The sequence below is a fragment of the Amphiura filiformis genome, chromosome 19, assembly GCF_039555335.1.
Source record: "Amphiura filiformis chromosome 19, Afil_fr2py, whole genome shotgun sequence".
Taxonomy (NCBI): Eukaryota; Metazoa; Echinodermata; class Ophiuroidea; order Amphilepidida; family Amphiuridae; genus Amphiura; species Amphiura filiformis.
In genome coordinates, this window is record NC_092646.1 from 51,194,013 (window position 1) to 51,214,210 (window position 20,198).

Below are 20,198 nucleotides of genomic sequence, written 5' to 3' on the forward strand. Positions count from 1 at the left end.
ATCATGCATTCTCCCACATACAATTGCACAGTGTTGAAATCATGATATCATGCTTTCTCCCTATGCACACTGTACACACAGAAACCATGATATCATGCATTCTCCCACATACAATTGCACAGTGTTGAAATCATGATATCATGCTTTCTCCCTATGCACACTGTACACACAGAAACCATGATATCATACATTCTCCCACATACAATTGCACAGTGTTGAAATCATGATATCATGCTTTCTCCCTATGTACACTGTACAGACAGAAACCATACAAGTCTATAACAGAATTTATTCTCAACACGGACTCAAAAATGTCCAGATTTGAAATCGAAACAAAAAAATTACCTAAAAATTGCAATTTATTTTGATCATATAAAAAATGAAAAAAAGTTTATATTTTTAAAGGACAGACATGTAATCAGCCTAAAACAGGCTTGTTGCAGTCTAAAAAGTTCATTGCTTATTGTAAAATATGTAGACTTGGCACAAATCTTTGCAATTACTCTAAAGAATTTAATGGTGTGCGTAGCGTATTAAAAGCAAGTGAAGGGGGGGGGGGTGAAATGGGCAAGCTTCCACACCGGAAATGCAAAAGTTGTGCAACTCGTTATAGTGCAGAATTTAAACTCATTGAATTGAAGCACAATCTGCATTTTGGTGATTTTGTTTTGCTTTTAATTATAATGCATGATTATAATTATTTGCGATCAGACTGACATAATATTTTTCAGTTGGAAAATTAAAATTTATTTTGATACGGTTGTGGAGGTCGCGGCTGCCGAATTCAGCTCCATGACAAAGTGTATGAACATGGACGTGATATCAGATAGGATAACCATTATATTTATAAAAGCCTGTTTAATTCCATGTTCATGATGGATTTATGGACATTTGGAAGTCTGCTATAGGCATGTGAGTATTATAAACTAGGATCGTGTAGGGGTATGACAGGGCTGAACACAAATATTTGGTAAGCTTATAGGTTTCTGACCCCCCTATAAATGCTATTAATAGCTTGCCATAGCAATGTGAAATCGAGTAAGTGCATAATGAGCATATCTGCTAAATACGCACAATTCAAGGGTTCAACATGCCGCGCGTAATGTTGCGACTCAAGAAAGGTGCTGCGTCATTCTGTAGAAAACACGCACAATTTTACGGCTCAACATGCCGCGTAATGTTGCGACTCGTTCAAAGGTGCTGCGTCATTCTGTAGAAAATACGCACAATTTTACGGTTCAACATGCCGCGTAATGTTACGACTCTTTTAAAGGTGTCGCGTCATTCTGTAGAAAATACGCGCAATTTTACGGTCTAACATGCCGCGTAATGTTACGACTCGTTTAAAGGTGCTGCGTCATTCTGTACAAAATACGCACAATTTTACGGTTCAACATGCCGCGTAATGTTACGACTCGTTTAAAGGTGCTGCGCCATTCTGTAGAAAATACGCACAATTTTACGGTTCAACATGCCGCATAATGTTACGACTCGGAAAACATTGACGTACCAGTCATTGGCAAAAGGCCTGTGGATTTACAAAAAAACACACAGTCAGAGTGACAATTATTTAAAAATGAGTGCAAATTTGCCACAAAATGAAAACCAACAAAATTGTTCCAAGTTTAAAATTTTACATTTCAAAGTCATTGACTTTCCCATAATTTATATCAGTATTAGCTTTGTTATGTAATAGCCAACATGAACTCTAGCCACTTCACACCTTTTCGTGCAGTGTCAACACACAGATACATGTCATTGTTTACATAGCCCTATAGCCAGGCAATATGCATGCATACATGTACCTGTGAGATGCATGGAACAATGTTTTATACAGGGGGGTGTAATCCTAACTCTAGAGCATTGAGCCCTAAATCTAAACCCTAACCTAAATCATAACCCTACACTCTAACTCTATGACATAACCCTAAATCTAAACCCTAACCCTAAATCATAATTTCAAACCCTAACCTTATGTCTTATAGCCAAAACTCTAGACCTAGTAGCCTAAATCATCAAAATCTGTTGCAATTTGCAGATGTTTTTTTTTCTCCATTTTCCCCCTTTTTTTAATTTAAGAAAAAAGGTGGATTTTTTTAAGTCCGTGTTGAGAAAAATCCCTGTTACTAACTACCTATGGTGTCAAACCTTGTATGTAGTGGGGGTGAACGAACTCCTTATTTAGGGCCCTGTGTGATCTTGCTCCTGGACTAGTCGGGCGTGCCACCGCATTCCGCTGTGCGCTCCCACAAAATAGGACCACCTCGGACCCCGATCGGATGGTACCAACATTTTTGCCAAAAAAACGTTTTGAAAGGATCGCTCCTTGTCAATATATCTGAGAATACTGCACGCGTATTTTTATTATGCGTTTAAATTATCAAAACCGCATCATACCGATCAACCAGGCTTCCAAAGAGAATGACCGAGAATAGGTATAGAAAAACTATACGGTGACCGAGAATAGGAGTTTAGTGACCGAGAATAGGCGTTGTCGTCAACTTTGACCTTTTGACCTTGTACTTCCAATACAAGTTCAATGGAAGATGTCATGCAGGGTATGTTAAACCGGATGTTGTGCGGAATACACGTTCCCATATAGCTAACTTTTATAATTATTTACACAAGAAATAGAGCGGGTTGTTTCTTAAGTGACCGAGAATAGGCGTATTTACCCTAAATATTTTATCCCAGGATGAATTACGTTGAATTGTAATAACCCCATCAAGTGTCACTTTACAAACTATTCTGGACGCCTATATATTACTCCGTTTAGTGAGCGACATCGCCTGGCTAATAATTATTTGGTGCAGCAGAGACACTAAAATGAATACACGGGATCGATACACGTGAATTGCTATGCACGATTTTGATATCAGACGAAAATCTTCGGATACTGGGTTAGAAAATGATGAATATCTCCAGCAAATGATTTTTTCTCAAGAAACCAGATGTGGTCTCATACACTTGAAAATACGTGTTGAACCGATATGATAGTCGTTAGCGTGCGCTTTGAAAATTGGCCGTGCGCTTTGAACTCAAAATCTGACCAAAACTCTAATGTTATATTGCGTGGATATTACTGTGGATTCAACCTACCATGGCGATTTCTACCATGAAGATATCGGGGCGATGTCACTGTGCGACGGGTGATTGGTATTTCACCATAGGTAGCTCGCTTTTCTGAACGCAAGAAAAGGAGTCCTATCTAAATGGCTAAAAGCCGATATCTATCGTTAAGTTATGTAAATTCAAAGTTCAAATATTGGTATCAGTCTTTTGTTAGTTTAGAAGGTTAGTTAGCTAATGAGGTATCAAATTGTAGCTAACAAGATGCTGCACACGGCAGTGTCAATCAAATTGTCATAACATGAGTAAGTTTTGATTTAAGACGCGTTATGTAAGTGAGGACTTTACTTTTGTGTTGTGTTTAATATTTATTTATAACATTCGGCCGAAGCCAGGCTAATCCCAATAGTGCTCAGAGGCTACTAAATTCAAGGGATGTCATCCGGATATGACGGGACAGGGATATGGGAAGAAGTCCGATTTTAGATGCAGGAGGAAAACCGGAGCACCCGGAGAAAAACCTGCGAGGACGAGCATGGATCGGCAACCAAACTCTAATGTGGCGCCGCGGGGAATCGAACCCCGGCCACAGCGGTGAGAAGCGAGTGAGAAGACCACTACAATAACACACCCTCCCCAGTATGATATGGGCATCGCTCAAATCCGCAACTATCCAAACCCACACGAATGTATCCAGGTGGAAAATAACAAATATTGATATCCATCTATATTAATGAATGAAAGAACAATGTTCATTTGAAAGTGATACTCAATTAAACGATTGAATGTCACCTCAAAGCAATGAGCTATATAAACACACAAATTATATCTGTGAACTTACCTTCTAACAAACTCTACTGTGCCTTTCACAGCTTCTGGATCAGGAACATTTGTTCGTTGTGATGGATCAGTAATAACTTTGTTGACAAAGTCTGGGCAAACTCTGACATAACCAGGGCGATCTGATATCCCTGGAAATCCATAATATAATTGTTTGGTATTACCACCAAACACAAACCACGTGGGAAGCGCGGAGGGAAGCGTTTGCCTGTTCACAATCTCTCCTGTTTTATTGGATTTGAAGTACATTGAAGGAAGTTCCCATATTGTAATGTTAAGTTCAAAGCCTAAGAGTTTTGTAATATTGTTCACATACGGACCAGGAGTAATGACGATCTTCTTGGCCTTAACTAGCCCTTTATTGGTGAAAATATTAAACACGTTGTTGTCGCGTTGAATATCTATGACGGGTTCTCGAGATAGCAAGGTTACGTTAAATTTCTTACACAGACCAAGCAACGCGTTTATCGTGTTGTTGACATTAATATACCCAGAGCCTTGGTGGTATATGCCTTCATATGTACCAGGAAAATCTGAGAACTGGGGAAATTTAGACTTAAGCTTGTCGTTCTTCAAAAACTCACATGATTGGTTCAATGTTTTGCAATTTCGCTTTATAGATTCAAAATTGCCTTCGGTTGTATTGCCCGAATTGACACCGAAGAACAAGTAACCGTCCAAGTTCAGGCATTTACCTTTACCATTATTTTCCGATTCCCTGTTCAGCTCATTCCAATATTTGATGCTCTCTTGGGCACGAACAGCGTTGCTGATATCTGAATACATCACGCGAAACTGTCGTGTCATCCCTGCGGATGATCCTTGAACATTTCCAAAATCAAACCGTTCAAGTACGGCTGCCTTAGCACCTTTCATTGCGCTTTGATATGCAGCAGCTAGACCCATTGGACCGCCACCTATAACGACAACATCATATTCTTCAGCATTTATTTTCAGAGCAGCAATCAGTGATGATTTAATGGCTGTATCGATCCAGGCGTGAGGAAATGATGTGTGTTCTCCGGCAAAATGTAATGGACCTTGAGAGCTAGCTAAAGATTTAGCAAGGTCTTTCGATTGATAGGGATTAAATAGAGCAAAGGCACCAAGACTGTTAGGATCGTCACCCCAATTCTTCACTACTCCAGTTATGTATAAGCTTCTGACCCAGTCACCGTGAATTTGCGCTACATCGTAGAGGGCTCTCTTTAGACAGTCTTCATCGCTTAATCCTGAGAATTTTGTAGCATCATCACCCCATGTATAAGACGCCAAAAGCACACCAAGTCCATATTTGCTAGCATGACTAGGATAATATACAAACCTTGATGGCAAGTCAGTAATTGAGCGTCCACCGCGAATACCTTGGTCTTCCCAAAATGGCTTACTAAAGACAAGCACAATTTTGGTGGAGCAATCGTAATGAACGGATCGTATAGCCTTCTGTTTTTCTCGATCCAGTGCAGGAATGAAGTCTATGAGCGAAGTAGATCTAGCAGTGGCCGTTAGAATGACGTAATCTCCCTTTACTTTGGAGCGGTAATTGTTTGAATCCATGTATTGTACCGTAACGGACTGGTTGTCGTGTTTCACGGTATGGACTTTGGCATCGAATTGTATGTGTTCTTTCAGTAAAACTTTGAATGCATCTGAAAGTTTGTCACTACCGCCAACAATCTCATAGAATCTATAAAAGATGAAATCAATTGTATGTAAAAAAGAATTACCTAGAGGTCAATGTAAATGGTCAAAACATGTTCCGATTTCAGTAAGTTGATTTAGAAAAAAGTACACGTACACTGCAAACTTATGGTATATCCGTTAGGCGAGGGCTTGTCAAGTTAGCTCAATCGATAAGGCGTTCGGCTATGGTGCGAGATGTTGCGGGTTCGAACCCTGGCGGTGCCTAGCACGCTCTCGTGAGAAAAGTTACCTTGAAATTCCCCTGGACAAGGAACTCACTGCTAATTTGTCTCGTTGTAACCCGTACGAAACTCGGGGAGCTGATCCTGGTTGCGCAGGTTATTTGTGGAATGTCTAGGGTGCGCGCTCTTGAAGCAGCAAAGTCCCTGAATTGTTGTTTAATGGTTTATGGAACGATGGGGCCGAAGTGGTCAGCGACAACCTATAAAGTGTGCTGAGGCTTGTGGATTAATGTCTAGGCGTTGTGCCTGTTCGTAGCGCACTATAAATCACTGCGCTTTTTTTGTCATGTTCGTCAATTCAACTGGATTTACTTACGTTGTATCATCATTTATGATGCTTTGATCCCAGATAGCCTCTGATATTGCTGTGCTAAAGAGTGCTTCCTCGTCCAGGATGATTCCGATCATGTCTATAGCGCCAGGAGAAAGTCCTGCAACCTCGGTCAAGTATTCCTGAGATTATTAAATTGAATTGAAGTGAATTGAATAGAATTGAATAGAATACAGACTGATTAAGGTTAGGTGAAAGCAAGGCCAAGAAGGCTAACTTTATAATATTGAAAAACAAATCTCCTTACTCCCGACTCTAAGCACCACAAGGTACAAATATGACCCTATGTCATCTTTCTTAACCCCTGGACACTACTGATAATCTAACAGCCTTTCTGATTGGTTGATAACTTGAAATGCTTATTTCAATTGCCAATCATGACTAGACTTTAAAGATTATTTATGCTCAAACATGATCTTATTAATTTTTTGATTGGTTCAAAATTGGACACAATATTCATTTTGGCCAATCGGCAGGTAGTTCTCATGGGTTAATATAATAATAATAAAATAAAGAAATAACATACCTTTACGCTGAATCTATCTATTTTCCTGAAGCAATCGTCCTTATTATCGAGTGCGCACCCATCAAATGCCTAAAATAATTGAAGTTGGAATACAATCATCAGTAATTCGACCAGTGACACAAATGCTGAATACCGGAGGCAATAACGAGGCAATTTTTATTTTTCTTAGCTTTACAAAAGTTTACTGATTGCATAAGAGTAAACAAATGAGAGGAAAAGCACACTTTTTTAGGTATGCATAATGTATAATATGAAAAGAATTAAGTGATTTGATGTTTAAAAACGTCAAATCACTTAATTCTATTCGATATATATTAACTGGAACGAGGTTCTTAACTCCTGATGCATTTTGTAGGCTCTTTGAAGAAAACTCTCACAACAGATATATAGTATATCAGGCGGAGGGAAGGATAGTGTCAGGTAAATACGACTAATACACGGTTTTCAATGGGAAAATGGCAAATTTCGAGCGGAATTTTCTCATATTCAGAACTCTTAAACGCCACTAATATCAGGTGAAACTATATGATTTAGATGACAAAATTAATGATCAAAAGCTCAACATAGGTTGATCTGAGACTTTTGTCGTTTTAACGCACTGAACCGTAAACACCTTAAAATGGCAGTGCACATTCAAAGCTAAAACTTACAATTAGGGCGAATACGGTATTTACTAAAAACCGATGTCGTGCGCATGAAATTTGTTAATATTACAACAAAAATGTCATATAATGAGAGAAAATATACCATTTTAAACATCAAAACCCCAAATGTACTTTTTTGGCTATATAACTTGGCCAATTTCAGTGATTTTAAAGCAATCTTTTCAGATGCCACAGAAACAAAAATTTCATCGTCGTATTTCCATGCATCACCCAGGATTATCAGTGGTATTTAACCTATCCATAAACCACTTTTTTGTTTCTTATCGGACTGTTGAGACCAGATTAGACTTGTCCACCTTTTGTGGCTCTTTATTTATTTATTTATTTATTTATTTATTTATTTATTTATTTATTTATTTATTCATTCATTCATTCATTCATTCATTCATTCATTCATTTATTTATTTATTTATTTATTTATTTATTTATTTATTTATTTATTTATTTATTTATTTATTTGTTTACCTTCTGCACTGCATCATAGAAAAGTTGAGAAGCTGATTTTCCTTTTTCTGATAATTCTGTATCATATCCGAGAATGTCCGGATCGTCATCGACCTCACTGGTTCTAAACCTCTTTCCATTGACGTAATAATAAGTGTTTTGATTGCCCTCGATGAACGGTTGAATTTGCAGGTTAAACTGATCTATATACGTTCTTACTAGTCTGAAAAAAAGGAAGAAAAAAAAATCAAAAAGAATAAGCAATTGCTGAAGACTAGAATAAACGATCTGAGAAATCCCTGTTAATGAGCGAATTCAGATAAGATCTTGTTGTATATTATATTTATAAATGTCTCCCTAATGATGCTCATTCTTATTTAGAAAAAGTTTATTTTTTTACAAAGTTGTAATTTAGGTGTTTGGAAATATTCGCACTTGGTGTTTTAGAAAGGATATGTAAACGACAGATAACACACACCAAAAATGAAGAAATTATTTCCAAACCGTGTTAAGTCTACAACCATTATGTTTCTCATTTTCAAGAATGCTGGTTAACAATATGCAGACTATTGTCTCATTTCGGAAACAAAGGCCCACACAGTATTGTTACTTTGCGTTTGCTTTATACTCGCTCACCCAACTGAAACTATAATACCAGCTCATTGCAATATCGCACAGGTAAAACAGAAACATGTGTAGTGTGGATTTAACCAAAGAAGATCTGGTTTAAGTCCTGCAAAGGTCGTGGTGAATTCTACTGTAGACAAAACTATATCATGCAGTTTGTTTATGATGACTCAGTTTATATTATTAACATGTATTCACCTGTGTGAAGATGGAATTCTCATGGATCCTAAATCCACATAGTAGCACATATCAGGTTGGGTGCAATTCCTGTAAGTATAAATACGGCCTCCGACACGATCACTAGCCTCTAAAATCGTAACCTGCGTGATAAAAAAAAAATGCAATAATAGTACTTATACATGAATCCGATGAATTATTCTGTGTAGGATCCTTTTGTGGTGACCCAACAATTCGGCCGATTCACAATACGATGCGTCTCAATCAGATGCTAGGCAGAGGCTAAAAATTCGTAACCCATGATGTCGTCACCATGAATAATTAGTATGCTCTGATATCAATCCCTTGTATTTTCCCCAAAATCAAAACTAGTCATTAACATCCCAGCAAACACAAAACGTTTTCGACATCATTCGCAAAAGGTTATAAAAGGTTGTCAGAAAACGTTTAAATGTCGGGTTATATAAAGGGTATATTAAGAGTATAAAACGTTTTCATAACCTGAAAAAACATTTTTTGATAATCTACTGCTCAGCAAACAAAAATATTTTACAGAAAAGGTTTAAATGTCGGGTTATATAAAGGTTATAAAAACGTTTTAAAAACAAACAAAAAACATTTTTGAAAACTTGGTACAAATCATTCTAAACAGAATGTTATTTTGGAGTTGAAAAATATTTTGCAAAAAATGTTTGCCCAAAATATTTTCAATAACGTTTTAAAAACGTTTTCATGACCTTTATATAACCCGACATTTAAATGTTATTAAAAGGTTTTGAAAAAAACATTTTAAGAACATTTCTGCGTTTGCTGGGTTCAAATATTTTAACTTAAAAGTATTGACAAAATATTTGGCAAAAATGTTTGCAAAAATAGTTTAAAATAACATTTTTTGAAAACATTTATAAAATAGTGTTGTAGTGTGTTTTCATACAGAACGTTTTAAAACCTTACCATGACCTTTATATAACCCGACATTTTAATGTTATTAAAACGTTTTTACCTAAACCAAAAGCCAAAATATAACTTATTTAAAACGTTTTTAAAACGTTTTTGTGTTTGCTAAGGATGCTGTATAGCTGTATAGTTGTGGGTAACGCTATGTTGGATTTCGCCGTGGCAAATTCAAATTAGTACATTCACGCAGCTACAGACTATTAATATTCTAAAGAACTTTAATATTATTTCCCGGAAAGAGCCCCCTTTTTGGATTTCGCAGCTCATAAAGACCCCTATATTTGACCAAAATAGAAAGACCCATGATTTTGATAATTTCAGCTCTTAAGGACCGAAAATTGCTCATTACTCATATTTCTGGCTTTCAGCCGATTTTTAACCAGATACCAAAAAAATATCCATGATTTTGACTGTTCGCAGTTCAAAGGTCCATATTTTACTTGTTCGCAGCTCCAAACGACCCCCTTTTACCGGTACGCCCTCAGCTCCCATAGAGCCACCACCTCAAACTTCCGGGGGAACATACCCACTTTTTTTAATTTTATTTGATGTGCCCCCCCCCCCTCGGGCATTATTTCCATACCTTATGCCCAGCTTCTTTGAGCGTTTTAGCTGCTGTTAATCCTGCTATTCCCGCACCAACGATTATCACGTGTTTAGGTTTAGTCGTCTTTTGAAAGCCGTGATTGGCAACATATTCCAATGTACCATATATATTAGGAGCCGTTGGGTCTTTTACTTGGTAATCGTGAAGTTTACCATCAGCCCATCGATTTTTTCCTTCTGTTATCGATATACTACAAAGCAGCAATGCTAGTCCGTATACTGCAAAGAAAATATAAATTATGGCATGTATTTTTGATTGGATACGTTGCACACCGACACCGCCTGGCTAATAATTATTTGGTGCAGAAGGGACACTAAAATGAATACACGGGATCGATACACGTGAATTGCTATGCACGATTTTGATATCAGACGAAAATCTTCTGATACCGGGTTAGAAAATGATGAATATCTCCCGTCATGATTTTTTCTCAAGAAACCAGATTTGGTCTCATAAACTTGGAAATACGTGTTGAACAGATATGATAGTCGCTAGAATGCGCTTTGAAAATTGGCCGTGCGCTTTGAACTCAAAATTTGACCATTTTATATTGCGTTGGTCCTGTTATGGACTACAGCGTGCAGCGTGTAGTACAGCTGCACTCACTGTAGGCAGTATAAAAGTCGATGACCATTGACCTCAATGGGGTATACAAGCTTAATCACGCACAACCAAGATCGATTACCCGGCTATTGTGAGTAGCCTTAGTTATGTCCCTCGACTAATTATTAGTTTAAAAGAGCTTTAAAGGTTTGAACCAAATGGCTACTCGTGGCTGTGGATTTAACCTACCATGGCGATTCCTGCCATGAAGATATAGGGTCGATGACACTGTGCGTTGCTTTGTTCGTCTGCCAAAAAGAAATGTACAATGCCTCATTTAGTTTTGGTTTTGGTCACGTGGTTTCCTATTATCCTGCCTCTTGACTCACAATATTAGTGATATCTTTGTTTCTACCTTTTGTTAGAAACCTAAAATTTGTAGGAAAGAGATTCGGTTTTCAATTCAGTTTCTTATAGACCACTTGACATGTGACGTCATTGCCCGGCAGTATGCGCGCGAATTATGGCAATTTCCACTGTTCTTTGCCCTGTAGTGTGCGTACGCATCGTAGTTTGCTCAGTGCACGTGTGTTTTAAATCGCCCGCCACATTTTATATAGTACAAGAAAGCCATTGAACAGTGTAGCGGTTCATTCAAGCATATCGATAGACCGGTCCCTCTCCTTTGTTGATAAAAAATGATGTCAAGTGGTCTTTATAATGGTGTGAAGAAGAAAATCACTTGGTTTGAAGTTAGCTGATCTAAGTATACAAAAGAAATGTTTAAATTTCGCAGTGCAATATTCACGAGGAGATAAATCGAACATGTCAATCTACATTGAAAAACGTGGTTTAGAAAATCCAATAAGCTATAGCTATTTTAGCTGTAAAAATATAGACCATCTAAATATTATCACTAGACATTACAAAAGGGGCGACTCAGGTTTATAAACAAAATCGATTCATGTCCTTATCGCATGGATACGACAATCGATGGAAGGCCATTATATGACATCCGATATAAGCTAGTGATTTTTATTGAAGCAATTTTTACTGAAAAAATGAAGATAGAGGGGAAAAGTATGTGTGTGTGGGAGGGGGGAGGTAAGGGGAGTGAAAGATAAACAGATGGGAGAGAGCATTGGAAGTGGAAAGGGCTCGAAGGTGACTTTCCACTTGTCTGCCCAGATCCTCATTCTCTCCAGGTCCCAGTTGAGGCTCGCTGTTGCAGCCATGCTGTCATCACTTGATCTGATCTCGCAGAATAGGGAGGAGTCATCTGCATACAGATACAGGGTGTTCTCGCATTCATCTCCCAGATAATCAATAAAGACAGTGAATAGTAGCGGGCCCAGGATTGAGCCTTGTTGTACAGAGGCATTGATGGACGTACTGTTTGAGAATTGGCCAGATAGAACCACTTCGATGGACCGGTTGGATAGGTAGTACTCAATCCAGGTCAGAAGCTTGCCAGAAACTCCTTTGCCTTTCAGCTTGGAGCAAAGTCCTTTGCGCCATACTTTGTCAAATGCTCCTTCGATGTCCAGGGCAATTAGACTCACTTCATGACCTCTGTCTAGAGTGTTGGACCATTGCTGAGAGAGGATGGTTAAGATATCAGCTGTGCTGTGAAGGGGTCTAAAACCAAACTGCCTGTCTGAAATGAGATGGTGCTGCAACAGGTACTTCTGAAGCTGCTTCTGTACCACTGCCTCCATAACCTTGCTGATGTTGCTAAGAAGAGATGGGCGATACATGGATGGATTGGACTTTGAGTCCCTCTTATGGACCGGTAAGCACATTTCCACTGGCTGGGAAACACTCCCTTTGCGAAGCACAGTTCAAATAGGCGGCTGAGAGGTCTTGCTAATTCAGTACTACACTCTTTCAGGATTCTATTGGGGATCTCATCAGGTCCATTAGCTTTATCAGGTTCTAATTTTCGCAAGAGCCTCCTGATGTTCTTAGCCTTGAAAACTATGGAGTCCTTAGAATTTGGTGGTATCCCTTTACTTCTGGAGCAGGTTCTTCTGCATTCTCAAGTTGGCATTTCCTTGCAAAAGTCTGTCCTAGTATTTCAGCCTTCTCCTTTGCCGTGGTGTAGACTTTTATTACAGGAGTGTCTGCCCTAGCCTTTTCTTTCAGACAGAGTGTTAACCGTGTTCCACCACTTTTTGCTGCTCAGGCTTCCATCTGAAAGCTCTTCCCCCAGCTTATTGTTGTACTTACTTCTGGCTTGTTTCTCAACCTGATTGTATTCCCTTCTGGCTTCTGCAAATTTATTCTTGTTTTCCTTAGTGTTGTTTTTCTTTAACTTCTTGAACAGGCAACGCTTCCTATTTGCAGCTCTCTTGCAGCTGTCATCAAAACAAACTTTGTCGCCAGTTTTTTAGTATGGTCATTTATAGCGATTACCTGCATTTGGGGGCCATTTTGAATGCCATCATGGAAAAACCCACTTGGGGCCAGTTTATATTTTTAGGAACATCCTGATTATGTTTTAGGGTCATCTCAGGAACCTAAAAAAGTTGGTTTGGTTTAGTTCGGGGGGGGGGGGGATGCACAGGACGTGCCTCTAGCTCCCCGAGTACTACGCGTTGGCAGTATTCTTTTCTGCCCATATGTTCGTTTAAAAAAAATATTTTTCCGTATCGTATAGCGATTCAATTTGTCGGTTTTTTTGCAGTTTGGTTGTTTTAATTTGTGTACACATTTTGCCATGATTGTAAAAGAGACAAACAAAACTATTCATTGTGTATGTATATTACTATGTTTCTGTATTTGAATATCAAATAGTACATACATATTGCGCCTTGACTGTAAAAAAAAAGAAAGAAAAAAAAAAGATATATCGCATAGCTCATTTAACAAAACAAAACAAAAAACCCAAAAAAACAAAAAACAAAAAAACAAAAACAAAAACAAAAAAAAACGCATAGCACTTATCTTTTTTTACCAAATGTGTCTCAGACATACTTTCTTTTTTCTTTTTACCTTAATATGCTAGGTATTTTATATATTAAACACTCTACTCACCCAATACGCCCATTGTATATTAACGTTGTTTCACAACCCATGCGTGGTCATACGTGTCTCTGTCTGCGGACGTTGCGCTCAAATGACGATAAACCGGTGAGCTATTTAGTGTGTTATATCAACCTTTATTCAGGAATGCAAAATACAAAATATAAGCAATGCAAGAATACAAGGAGGAACAAAAAACCCAGGACAAAATCTGGACAAGCTGCCCAAATTAATGCAGGGTGACATATTATACATTAGCAAAAATACACAAGAATATACAAACAAGCAGAACAAACCAGGAATACCAAGCAGGACTGAAAGAACCCAACAAAATGGCAGGGCGGCGGGTGCGATCACAAACTGATGTGGGGCTGATCTTCGGAGCCCCAGGCCGGCTCCTGCCTAGCATTCCAGATCGTGTAACTAGACAGGAGGGTCATTTTGCTGAGTTCTTTCATGAATTTCTTGGACGGTTTGGCTTTGCCTACAAAAGAAAATATCTCGACAATGCGTCCAACATTTTCCTGGGCAATGAGCCCACGTGATCCGACTTCAAAAACTTGTCAAATCACAAGTAAACCCATGGAATTGTCCTGCTTATTTTGGATGACAATTTCAGGCTTGAGTTTAGAAACAATGACATTAACTGGTAGGGTACCCCTTGTTGTGGTGAAGCCCGCTGAAGATGAGGATATTGTTATTTTCATGACCGGTTAACGCTTTAAGGGTGTGTTTGAGGATGGAGTTATGGCGCCAGGTGTATCTACCTTGATTTAGTGACACGGGCCAGTTGTTTAGAGCGTGGAGCAAGGTCTCATGATTGCCGCATAACTTACATCCAGTTTGGACCATTTTTCCCCACGTTCTGAGGTTGCTGAATACTGGTAGGAAATCAATGGCAGAGCGAACGGCAAAGCTGAGGACACCGCTGGGGAGATCATATATTATTGATCTCCATGTTAGGTCTAGGTTTTCAAGTTCAATGATCTTTAGGAAGTTACCCTGTTGAACAAGAGGTTTTATGTACTCACGCCAGAAGTTGAGACGATTATCAGGTTTTTGACAGTTTGTTTTGATGGAAGTCCATTTATCTGGAGATGGAGCCTGCTTTGTCGCCAGCTCGTAATTTTCGTTCCAACGGACCGAGCCAAACTTATTTTTCTTACGTTTCCACTTAGACTCTCTGTTCAGCTTGGACTTGAGGGCATGCACAACACGGTAATCGGCTTTCACCATACAATGTGCATATGCAAGAGTATGGGATTCGAGATAGATCTCAGAAATACGAGGAAATCCTAAGCCATCTGGGCTATGGATAATCGCAGGAGTAGGGCCCCGTGGTGGTAGACCCAAGAAAGCTTTAACGGTGTTGGTGTGCATGTGGTCAAGTTTATCAAGCTGGGTGTCAGTAATTTCATGAACCGTTAACATATACCTGATCGAAGGATGGCATATTGGGTGTAGACCCCAATTTAAATTCATCCCTGACCATGCATGATAAGATGTTAGTGATCATGCTATCTAACTTTGATCTTATTATTTCATTAATGTCCTTAGATTTCCCAGAAAAAGTAATGTTGCACCCAAGGAATTTCTCTGGGGCATCTTTCAGGGATTTGAGAACACCATCACCGATGGAAAATGTGCAAACATCTGGTTTACCAGAACGCATTTCACTGGCTTCAGGGTCAGATTCATGGATCTGGTGAAATCATAGATTTCATTCATGATTTTTTGGTGGTGGCGCTTGTTAGATGTGATAAGACAAAAATCATCAGCAAATGGCAAAGTGATATAACGACAACCATCTAAGTTGTAGCCATAGCTGTCTTCCAGAGATTTTAAATGTTGCACAATTGGGTTAAACACAGCCAGAAAGATGATCGGAGACAATGGATCACCCTGAAAGACCCCCAAAAGGTGACGACATCCAACAGGGCCTTTAATTTGCCCTTGTAATCTTGAGTACAGATTTTCAACATAATCACAGATTGGATTTGGTATACCATTTCTCTGAAGGGTGTGATTAATCAAATTGTGTTCAACTGAACCAACACAAGCCGAACCGTAAACACCTTAAAATGCGCCCTCGGAGCTGAAAGTTACAATTTAAGGTTATTAATTATTTTAAACTGTTGTGATTTGGTAGTTCACAGCATCTTGCAAATGGTAGTGAGCTTTGGCAAAAACTGCATTGCTCAATTCATAGCAAGCGTGTAGAAGAATTAAAATATCACAGATATCGTTTTATAGGTGCTGCGGTTCTTGAGTTATGTTGTAAAGAGGACCGAAACAACAACACTTTTGTAAAACGTACATAACTAATTAACAACAATAAATTAAGCAAGTTTGCAAAGTATACGATTTGTAGAATGAACTTTTGCAAAACATCAAGGTGTTAATTTTCAATAATATATTGATCTAGATAATGAAAATCGATTTTAGGTTGTTTCGACCAACAATACCTCGTCTACCTTTAATAGGTAGGGCGAATAATTATTTTCTATTAAAAAAACAATGCCGTGCGGCTGCGTTTTGGTACATGTAATGTTACAAGAAAAGTGTCATATACAATGAGAGAAAATATACCATTTCGAAGCATCAAACCCCAAATGTACATTTTTGGTTATATCTATACTAATAAAATAATGAGCTCTGTCTGTCTGTCCGGCAATGCGTTTCGCCGCGCTTCGACGCATCGCTCCGATATTTCGGATATAGATAGATATCGGGCATTCCACGTTTATGGGGTAGTTTGAAAGGTCATCGGAGGTCAAGGTCAAAGGTCAAAATTTCAACTTTGTCCGATCGGGCCCAAACTTGGTAGGTGGAATCCTTGATACGAGGCGAGTATATGCCCGAAATAAAATTGAGGTCAACCGAGGTCAAAGGTCATTACGGAGGGGTTAAATTTCAAACTTTGTCCGATCGGGCTCAAACTTGGTGGGTGGAATCCTTGATACGAGGGGAATATATGCGCAAAATAACATTGAGGTCAACCGAGGTCAAAGGTCATTAGGGAGGGGGTCAAATTTAAAACTTTGGGTCATACAAAATTCACCTGGAGATAGGAGGGACAGAAAATTAAAATCCCCTATAATAACACACTAATTTTTCTAGGTGTGGACAGTGAATTTGTCTCTTTATACAGACTAACCTAGGTAAACAAACAAACAGACAGATGGTCGACATAATCATGGAAGCCATAATTTACCATTGCAGGCTATCACCATGATCGCGGAAGCAAATATCCAAAATTCACGTGCATTAATTTACCAAAGCACCCTTGAAATGGGAGATTTGGGTTACAAAATCGCTGGTCGAGTAATCCTTGCTTTCAATGCAGAAGGGACCTAGATTAGAACAATGGAATTATGGACTATTTCTGCTGCTTGCTTTCGAGATAAAGTACTGAGTTTGACATTTTAGGAGCATGACGTGAAAAAAGGTGAAATCAAAACGGAAATTCTGACCAAACTATAATAGATAGAGCTGAGAAATATCTTTCTTTAGCGAATTATATTAATTTGAAACGCTAAAAATGCATTCCGAAAAAAAGCTCGCGGACGGATGTAAGACCTATAAAAATCAAAAATCTTACACTAAACGACACAATTTCACGCCTAATTTTAACACCAGGATTAAAAAAAAAAGTATATCCAAGCACTATGTTTTTAACTGACATTACTGAAGAAGAACAAATATTGCTTTATATTTGATTATAGACGGTACCAACATAAAAACACAAAAGTTTTATCAACGCCTTCCGTCAACCGACGGCCTTACATGAACCGACGGCCATGACCAGCGGGGCCCCTCACCCCCCCAACTGGCTACGCCACTATTGGGAAACTTGTCTCCCGTTATCATGGTTATTACTAAAATTGATAAAATAAAATGTCACCCCACCCCACCCCCACCCCCACCAGCTGGCTACGCTACTGATGTTGTGGATGGTGAATCAAGTGGGTCCCTACATTTCACAAATTAATGCAGTGACCAGCTGGTGTTCACTCAGCTGATTGGTTGGAGGAGGTTACATTGCATGCAACAACCTTGAAAGTAGAGTATGTCTCTACTCTTTTGCTTGTTGCTCGGGGTATTAATTTCACCTTGCAAATCCAAAATACACGGTGCAATCTTGTTGCAAGGTGCTCTGAGGTGGTCTGCAACAGGCAATTGCTTGGGAAATTGTCTCGTGCATGTTCAGCTTTATAGGGCCGCTATGATTGCTTAAAGATAAGAGAGGGGGGGGGGGTAGTCCACGACTCTTTGTTTAAAGCTGAGACAAGAATACCAAAAGAGATCTCGAGCACCGGCGAAATCTATTGTCAACAACTGAACCGTGCCAACTCACGTCTGCTTAGCGTGGGCTGGAGACAAAATATATGTAGTAAAGATTTTTACAAAATTTGAGGTCTGATCTGTTTCCGACACATTTATATTTCATATCATTAAGCTTAAATTTTTTATATTCGGATGTTAAAATACACAATGTGTAGCTAAAATTTAGAAAAATGACTGCAATATCGAAATTTGACAAAAAAGTAACAAACTTGTGCTTCAAACTACATATTATTGAGACCAACATCATGATTTTTAACCATTGCAATGCATTAAGGAAATAATACACCATGTCATGGGCAACTTTAAATTTACCTAAGTTTTTGCATTAATTTGTATTTTTTTAAACCAAAAATGTCACTTTTTTATGCCTAACCGGACGTTGCACACAGCGATGAATGGGCTCAGGCTATGCTTCCGATCTCTTTTGGTGTTCTTGTCTCAGGTTTAAAGTAAAGTGAATATATTTCAAATCAAACTTCAAACTAATTTAAAACAACTTAATTAGAATTTAAATCTAATGATATGTTATTCGGAGTGCTAATCACTGCGCATCATCAGTGCATGAGGCGTTTATTGTCATTAATAGATATTTGACTCCGTGGAACGGATTGAAAATGAGGTAATTTCGTAAAATTCTTCTATTTCAAAAACAGACCGATCAGTTGTCAAAATTCACAAAGTATGTGATAGCTGATATATTCCTCAACCACATCGGTTATTTATATAGTTATGCTTTGTTTATGCTTTGAAATAACAAAAAAATCAGTTCCCGTCGATACAGTTCTTTCAGGGACACCCTGTACAAAATGGCCCCAATTACGTGCTTCTTTTAGTTCACGTGTGATACCCCATAGTCAAAGCAGAGTGGTCACAGGGGTTTATTGGCAAACTTGTCATACGTTATCATGGTTATTAGTAAAATTGACAAAATAAAATGTCACCACAATTCACACTGATACTACAGTCTGTTTAATTAGCTTAGATTTTCGTATTTTAAAGATATTTGAAAAAATGAAAAATTGTGGTCAAAGTCATCAAAGAAAAGTGTTAGCACAGCCTTAGACCCAACGTGATTTATACTTTTCAAATTCCAAAGTTTAATTTGAAACCCCATTTCTTTTCAATTTGGGTCTTTTTCCGCGATATTTTATTAAAAGTCGTAGAACGTCGTGTACCATAAACTTTTTTGAATCAATCCATTTAGTGCAATGGGGATGAATGTCATAATAATCAGATGCGCTGAGATAATATTTATTCGACCATCCGCATCAGGAAGTATTGTCCAGCAGAATATCTATTTTGACACTGTTGAAACATTACGTTATTATGAAAATGTGAAGATGAACTAATGTTTTCAGAATAGGCCCAGCTTATATAAATATTCATTTATTTATTTATTTATTTATTTATTTATTTATTTATTTATTTATTTATTTATTTATTTATTTATTTATTTATTTATTTATTTTTTTAAATTTGTTGTTTCGTTTTTGTTTTTTGTTAAATACAAACTATGAGAAGGACATTTGGAAACAAAGGAACTTTTGTACACAAATATTATTTAAAACAAGCTTACAGAAAAAATAATCACTAGTATAGTAATAATTAGTGCTGCTCGGGCCAAATAATACGAAAACAATTCATAGTTAGGTTTAACTGTTTAGATTATAGATTCACTGATAACAAAACAATGTCATTTGAAGGGAAACTGATAATATGCCTTCCGTCATTACCAAAATTATATCAACTTACAAAATAATGATGCTATTTATTAGTCAAATTAGTAAGCCTAATGTAGACCAATGCTACTCAATACTAGTAATTATAGTTCTGCTCGGGCCACATAATACAAAAACAATTCATACTTTTGGCGAAGTGTGTTTTACTTATAGATTCACTGATAACAAAACAACGCCATTTTTGAAGGGAAACTGATAATATGCCCTCCGTCATAACCGAAATTATATCAAAGAAAATGTTGTCACCACAATTCACACGTATTCTCTGTAGGTTGCACAAAACTATTTCCAGTTCGTTTAACATTATTTCTGCTTTGAACATGAATAATAAACCATGAACAGGGATTCTGAAAAAATAACATGTCTTGACTTTCAGC

General features: G+C 37.9%; 1 protein-coding gene across 2 annotated transcripts in view; it reads right to left on the minus strand.

The window, feature by feature from the left end:
* Positions 1-20,198, minus strand: part of LOC140141445 (L-amino-acid oxidase-like) — a 33,482-nt gene that overhangs the window by 10,995 nt on the left and 2,289 nt on the right. The window contains exons 2-8 of one of the 2 annotated variants that reach the window (XM_072163300.1): positions 13,748-13,870; positions 10,145-10,386; positions 8,626-8,747; positions 7,822-8,023; positions 6,692-6,760; positions 6,151-6,287; positions 3,911-5,596 (exon numbers count right to left, since the gene is read on the minus strand). In XM_072163300.1, coding sequence (XP_072019401.1) covers positions 3,911-5,596; positions 6,151-6,287; positions 6,692-6,760; positions 7,822-8,023; positions 8,626-8,747; positions 10,145-10,386; positions 13,748-13,760 — 2,471 coding nt within the window. In that variant the 5' untranslated portion in view covers positions 13,761-13,870. The remainder of the gene's footprint in view (positions 1-3,910; positions 5,597-6,150; positions 6,288-6,691; positions 6,761-7,821; positions 8,024-8,625; positions 8,748-10,144; positions 10,387-13,747; positions 13,871-20,198) is intronic. The other variant, XM_072163301.1, reaches the window with a different exon arrangement.